This window comes from Elephantulus edwardii, unplaced genomic scaffold (assembly GCF_000299155.1).
Source record: "Elephantulus edwardii isolate Elephantulus edwardi_28Jun2011 unplaced genomic scaffold, EleEdw1.0 scaffold00274, whole genome shotgun sequence".
NCBI lineage: Eukaryota > Metazoa > Chordata > Mammalia > Macroscelidea > Macroscelididae > Elephantulus > Elephantulus edwardii.
The window spans coordinates 913,872-921,126 of NW_006400024.1; the positions used below are offsets into that span (position 1 = coordinate 913,872).

At 52.5% G+C, this 7,255-nt stretch overlaps 1 protein-coding gene across 1 annotated transcript in view; it reads right to left on the minus strand.

Moving 5' to 3' along the window:
- The window catches only part of SEMA5A (sema domain, seven thrombospondin repeats (type 1 and type 1-like), transmembrane domain (TM) and short cytoplasmic domain, (semaphorin) 5A), a 299,478-nt gene that overhangs the window by 2,173 nt on the left and 290,050 nt on the right, over positions 1–7,255 (minus strand). Inside the window, exons 18-20 of the mRNA XM_006900152.1 lie at positions 5,428–5,583; positions 4,312–4,359; positions 213–424 (exon numbers count right to left, since the gene is read on the minus strand). Coding sequence (XP_006900214.1) covers positions 213–424; positions 4,312–4,359; positions 5,428–5,583 — 416 coding nt within the window. The remainder of the gene's footprint in view (positions 1–212; positions 425–4,311; positions 4,360–5,427; positions 5,584–7,255) is intronic.

Below are 7,255 nucleotides of genomic sequence, written 5' to 3' on the forward strand. Positions count from 1 at the left end.
CCCAGGGTGGAGCTGAGCTCACAGTGCACTTGACGGAGGCCCTGAGGGGCACGAGGTGGCCACACAGGGTCCCCAGGGTGGAGCTGAGCTCACAGCGCACTTGACGGAAACCACACAAGGTCCCCAGGGTTGAAATCATCACAGCAGACGACCTCACCTTTCTCCCCCAGAGCGTGGGGCCGCCCACCTGTGTGCCCCCGGCTACCCCTCACCTTGATGGCCTCCACGGAGTCATACTTGTCCAGCTTGTTGATGTGGTTGGTGATGCTGGTGTTGAGCGGGGCGGGCGAGACAGGGTGGATGACAGTGGCATCGTGGGACTGCTGCTGGTACCGCTGGCAGTAGGTGTAGACCAGCAGGGTGAGCAGGCAGCCCAGGATGGAGCTGCTCAGCCCCACGGCCAGCATGTGGAACATGTTGAACTCTGGAGAGACAGAGCAAGAGGAAGCTGCACGTGAGGAGAAAGCCGGGGACCCCACGGCACCCACACTAGGCTGCACGTGGAGAGAGAGCAGGGGACCCCACGGCACCCACACTAGGCTGCATGTGGAGAGAGAGCGGGAGACCCCACGGCACCCACACTAGGCTACACGTGAGGAGAGAAAACAAGGGACCCCATGGCACCCACGCTATGAGGGACCTGTTCCAAAAGGAAAGTCTGGGCCCCACAAAGTTTCTTCACCATGATGGCAAAGTGCTCAGGTCACGTCCCAGCTACGCGGCGAGGCTCTGAGCTGTGCCTCAGATCTGGACACATGAGCAAAGCTGGCCACCGGGAAGGAGCAGACCCAGGGCAGGACAACCCGCTGGGGGAGCAGAGGGTCACGAAAGGGAGGAAGCCTCTCAATGAGACGGGCTGAGGCAAGACTGGAACACGGGGCTGGAGCAGCCTAGAGCCCCTGAGCCGCACAGGGCTGGCGACACCCCACTCCACCGTGCGCGGGGCTGCTAGACTCTGAGCTGTATCAGGAGCAGCGGACCAATCCAATTTTGGGGGAGTACCGCGTCCCCGAGGTTTGCACATCGTCCGAGGCCGCCCCTCTGGGTCAGGGGTGCACATCCTATGGCCTGTGGGCCCCGAAGAGATGCTTTCTGGGTGCTGTTTAGCATGGCTGAACCTCCTGACGCCCTGACGGAGCCCCAGGAGGACGGGGATGCCGGGCTGCCTTCCATCACTGCTCGGGGCGCACACTGCCAGCCCTTTTCCTCCAGGACTTCATCTCGTTTTGAAATGCTTTACTCTTACAGAGGTATTTTTCCTGTATCTACATAAATATTCTTATATAATTAATTAATACAAATGGCCATTTTAACCATATTTAAAGTAAAATTCAAGCCTACTATCCATGTTCAGAGTTTCTCAACCCCAAACCTAAACTCAGTTCCTCTTCAGCAGTGACAGCCCTCGTTAGATCTGTGATGATGAACTTCTAAGATTGCCGTCATTGTTGGAGCCTCTGAGCTAGGTCTGACTTGGCGAATGGACGGCAGAAAAGAGCCCTTTGCTTTGTTCAAGCCGGTTGGCGCACCCCGTCGGATTGGTGAAACAAGCCTTCCCGTTTCCACGACGCTCCTTCACCAAGCGCGATGTCTCCCACCCAGGACGGCTCCCTGTGACGCCAAAGTAGGAGCCTCTGAGTGTCGCCAGGCTCACTGCTAAGGGGCATCTGGAGACAGTCACACAGCCACTTCCCTGAGGGCCTGACCGGAACCCGCGTGCCACCACCGGCTCACGCACAGGGACGCGTGCACGCTGTCGCCCAAGGAGGGACCACAGTGCGGGTGTCTGCTGCCTTCGGCCTGGGAGTCACACACATGGACGTGTGTACCCTGTCGCCCGAGGAGGGACCACGGTGCAGGTGTCCGCTGCCTTCGGCCTGGGTATGTGTGCCTGGGCGTGTTACTCATAGCACTGGCTTCACATACACTGTGTTTTAGAAATCTTCTCAAGAAAACAGGTTACTAAAAAGGTGAAGGAAGTTCTCCAACTAACATCATTGCTTCTTAGTAACTGGAGAAATCCCTGACTGTGGTCTTCCCCAGTGTAATGTTTCCTGATCTCCTGACTGCTGATACCAAGAGTGTTTGTTAGTTGCGGATTCAAGTAAGATGAAGTTGTTGACAGTTTCATTCTTCTTTTCTGCCTATCATGACGTGCTTATTGGCCCAGTGGTGAGAATTTTTGTTTTCTTGATGTTGAGATGCAATCATATTGAAGGGAGCAGGGTCTCATCTTCTTCAGAAGGTGCTTCAAGTCCTTCTCACCTTCAGCAGTCAAGGTTGTGTCACCTGCTGACATTTTCCATGTTCTGACACACTTGAGCCCACTGCTGTTGTCACTGTCAATCCACCTGATTGAGGGTCTTCCTCTCCTTCACTATTGCCCCATCTTTCCAAGCATGATGTTCTTTTCCAAGAAACAGCCTCTCTTGGCAGCATACCCAAAGCATTCAGAACATTCAGCATGGAACCTCTGAAAGCCTGGCTGCTAACAGCTGCCCATGACCTGGGGTCCATGGCACCTGGCCCGCTCTCCAGGTTATCCCTCCTCAGCCCTCCTCGACCTGTGTCCCCAGATGAGGCCCTCAATGAATTCTTCTGCCTGCCCCATCTGACACTACGTTTGACTCACAGTGACATCACAGAGAAGTTTATGTGCTGGTATTTATGTGCTGACATACTGCTGGTATTTCAACTGGCACCAAGGTCCACATACAGTGGATGGGTCTCAGCAGAGATTCTAACTAAGAAAGACCAAGAACAATGGGCAATGACGTATTTCTGAAAACCAGCCAGCGGGAGCCCTGTGGATCTCAGCAGAATGCTATCCAACATGCCTGCTTTGGACACATCATCTGAAGAGGCCAGTGTCTGAAGGAGGACATTGCCTTTGGTGATATAAAAGACCAACGAGGACAGAGAAGAACCCAGATGAGAGGCCCAGTGGCTGAAGTGATGGACTCAGACATCGTGCCTCTCCATCCATCCATCCATCCATCCATCCATCCATCCATCCATCCTTCCTAGTGACCTGGAGGTCAAAGGCTAATTGCCCAGGGTTGTAGTATAAATATACTGTAAATGTAACCAAATTTCTTGAATTCCGTTTTGCTCACAGGGAACTTAAATGTCACTACTATCATTGTTCTAAGTGGTACAGTACTTGTCTGTCGGTTTGCTGTACTGAGATAATCTGGGGTTGTTATGATACTGAAACCTGTACCACTGGTGTGTTAAATGCCATAGGTTTACACATGGTGGACAAGGTTTAGTAGAGCTCCCAGATTAAGACAGACTTGAAAGCAGGGTTGGCATCAACTTTTTAAATAATAAGCCTTTGAAAACCCTGTGAACCCTAGAGGACCAAGGATAGTTATAGAACAGGGGTCACAGGGTCACCATGAGTTGTACTCAACTCAATGACACCTAACAACAAAAACATCAGGATTGAGGGTTCAGGAAGTGTAGCTTTCATCAGAATCACCTACAGGACATGGAGAACCACAGACTGCTGGACAATCCGCCCAGGTGTTCTGATTTTATAGATCAAGGTAGGGCTGAGAATCTGCATTTGAAAGTCTGGGGTGATGCTGGTGATGCGGCCCTGGAGACACCACTACGAGTCCCAGCGGTCCAGATGAAAATCACTGGTGTCGGTGACACTGAGTCACTCCTGACTTCCAGGAACCCCAAGTTCCACAGACTCAGACACTGACTAGACTTATACCATCTTCACAGTCATGGCTTTGATTCAGCCCAGTGTTGTAGTCACCTGGCCAATCCACACACTAAGGGTCTTCCCTGTGAACTGGCTGCCAGAAACCCTGTGGTAAGGACAGAACACGGTCTGAGCTAGCTTTGGACGTATTGCCGAGAGAGACTGGTCCTTGGAGGAGGACATCATTCTAGGTGATGTAGATGCAGAGAGAGTGGAGAAGAGCCTGGGGGAGGAACACAGTGACCTAGTGTCCAATGGTGACCACTGACATTCACACACCCAAGGTGGAAGGTGCCTGGGGCCCAGGGGTTCCTCCGAGCTGTCATTTGTAAGAGGCCAACAGCACACACATCACATATAGCCACTGTTTGGAAGCGCTGTGCAGCTGTCAAGGGGAGCAGATAATTCAGCAGTGGGTACTGGGGATGACTGTCCCACAGGGCGGACAGAAGCAATACGGTCAGACGACCAATATGGGAAACTCTGGACAATGTTGTGATATGGACGCATTCACAACCACAAAGCTTAATTAAAACACAGGGAGGGAAAGTGAGCAGAAGGCCGGGATGGCAGTGAGCGGCCGGAGCACTTACCCCCACACCTCTTCTCTTCCATACTGCTGGACCTGGCCACCGACACTTCTGAGGAAGCAAGAACAACCAGTGTGAGAATGAGAGGTGGAGGGCGGGGGCCAACGCTTCACTGCACACGGAGCGCCGCTGATTTTCACCGAAAGGAGTCGCGCTCCACAGCCTGAGGTGTCTTTAACCCTGACATTTATTTCTTGTTTCCACTGGACTCCCCTGAGAGCTACCTGGTTAAGGTTACCTTGAATGGGAACGGGAGAAATTCATTAGCTGAGACACAAAACGCTGCATTCTAATCCACACCTGACTGGATGTCTTGGAAGTCTAGTGCTAATATTTTCCTCTAAGATATTTTATTTCCCACAAATGGACACAAGTGGAGCAGAGTTGGTCCAGAGGCTTCACTCAGGCACGGGGTGGCCACAGCGGCTTTCCCAGGTCCCACAGGGACCTCTGGTTGACACGTGCCGAGTTTCTCCTGCACAATGAGCCGGCGACAGATGACCAGCGGTCACTAATACCCAGCACTGACTCTCCCTGAAGATTACACCAGGTCACAGAAAGGCAGGGAACCACTTCTGCTGAGTGAGGGTGGCAGCCCAGCCCAGCCGACACTCATGACGGAAGGTCTCCATTTCCCCAAATGCGTGAAAGCTGCACAGACCCGGGTCCTTTCTCTGTGTAAAACATGCACAGCTCTGCCAATGCAGTTACACAAACAACAAAAGCGTAGAATAAATATGTTCATTCTTTATTTGAAAAATTTTGTTTAAATTAGTCAATAAATTATAGAGGCATCTCACTTAAAAAAAAAATCTTAAGTTCAAGAACTAAAGTATTAACCTGCTCTTGTCTAGACAACTAGATAACTTGGAACACCACAAAACCAAACACTGGATAAAAGTGGCATTTCACCAGACAGAGGCTGCAGAACAGAGAAGGCTGACCCCTGAATCCTGTTATCCCAGTGTCAGTTACATCTCCACGCCAACCACAGCTTCCCCTCTGTGCTGTCCACTGCCCTCCATCAATGTAGTCCACACTTCTCCCTCCACGCTGTCCACAGCTCCCCCACCACGCCATCCACACCTCCCCCTCTGCACTAACCCAGCACTCCCTTACCGGGGATGAAGTTCGAATCCAAGGCACATGGCCGGCTCTCGGTGGTGTTCCCAGAACACTGGCTGCCCACAGGGAACAGGAGGACGCACTGGCGGACGCGGACCTGGACCCCAGAGGCATCACATGGCAACCAGTCCGACCACTCAGACCAGCTCTCTGCAGTGACCAGGGAGGACAGATCCGTTAATGCCAATGACAGAAACAAATGACAAGGTCCTGTAGTCTCCCGGAGATGGTTCAAAGACGGTCCACATGTGAACTCACGAAAAGGTCAAACTCGCCGCCATCAGCTCGCACTGACTCAGAGCTGCTCCCCCCGCGGTTTGCCGTGACCGTGGGTCCCACGGAAGAGGGATCCCTCTTCCAGAGCTTTGGGGGATTCGAGCTGCCCGGGAGGCACTGTGCGGGTTAGCACTGTAACTTCCCAAAGCCGACAGCACCGCGGCCACCTCTCGGGAGTGGTCCAGGAACTCAGTGCGTGTGAACAGAAACAAAAGTGCCTGGTGCGGCTGCTCTGTCCCGTGGAGTCAGAACCAACCCTCCGGGAGGATTTCTGAGGCAGGAAACGGCAAGGAGAGGACCATCCGTCCTTCTTCCATGGAGAAGCTAGTGGATTCGAACTGGGTGCCTTCAGGTGGGCTCCTTACTACCAGGCAACCAGAGCTCCCTATATCCTCATCAAAAGTGAAGTTGGGTAACGTTTCTGAACTCAACCGTTTTCAATTGTTAAAAGAACAAACAGTTCTGTCTGAGGGTAATTGCACGGAGTGCTCCCTAGAATCCAGGATGGAGAGACTGTCTCCACACTCCAGGCATGTGGTAAGGAGGGCCCACGTCTTGGACAAAGACACCACGCTCGCAAAAGCTGAGTGGCGGTGAAGGAGAGGAAGCCGCCCAGTGGCTGGCATGGTGATGGCTGTCGAGGGCCCAGGCTCAGCAGGGGCTCTGAGGACAAGTAGGGTCAGTGCAGCTCCAATGTGTGGCACAGGAGGTCACTACAGTGCTGGCCCCGTGGCACTGACAGCAGCATGGTTTATCCAGTGACAGGCGCTGCTGGTGCATGCATCCCAAGGTGGGCCACTGCCCAGAGGCCAGCAGTTCGAATCCACTAGCTGTCCCAAGGGAGAAGGATGGCTCTTCTCCTCACATGACAGGGGTCAGTCAGGGCTGGGGTCCATCAGATTGAAGTGGGGCGGTTTGGGGACTTATAGCTAAAGATGTACGAAACAGGTCTGTGTAAAAGATGCTTATTTCAGTTTAGAAGAAAACAAGAGGTGTCTCTGTATTACCCATGAAGTGTGTCAAGGGACGGTTTACAAGGCTGTTTTCCACTCCTGTGTCTCCCCTGGTTCTATCTGGGTTCCGTTTTGGTAGTGAGGCAACGTTGCGGTGAGCAGACAGGGGCCCAGAGCTGGCTGTACGGTGACAAGCCTCCTTAGAAAGGGGAGAGTAGTTTCCAGAATGACTGACAGTCAGTTCCAGGGCACTCTGTCACTGTACCTTCTAGAAACATCTGCAGGAGCATGCTGAAATAAAGTCTGCATGTTTCACCATCAACCTCAGACCAGGGGACAGTGCCTTGTTTTCATTCAGCAAGCAGATATACTTCTTTTTTTTTTAATTTTTTTTTTTTTACAGATATACTTCTTATGTCCAGAAGGCAGCAGGATTGACTGGGGAGCCAGGTCACCAGCAGGTAAGAGAGCTCCCCCATATACACCCTGAGAATATTCTCCGAGGGCTGTGATGGGCAAGGGCCCTCTGCTCCTGGTCACACCGGGTAATGCCAAGTAAAGTGATTCCTTGAATAAAGTACTGAAGGGAAGAA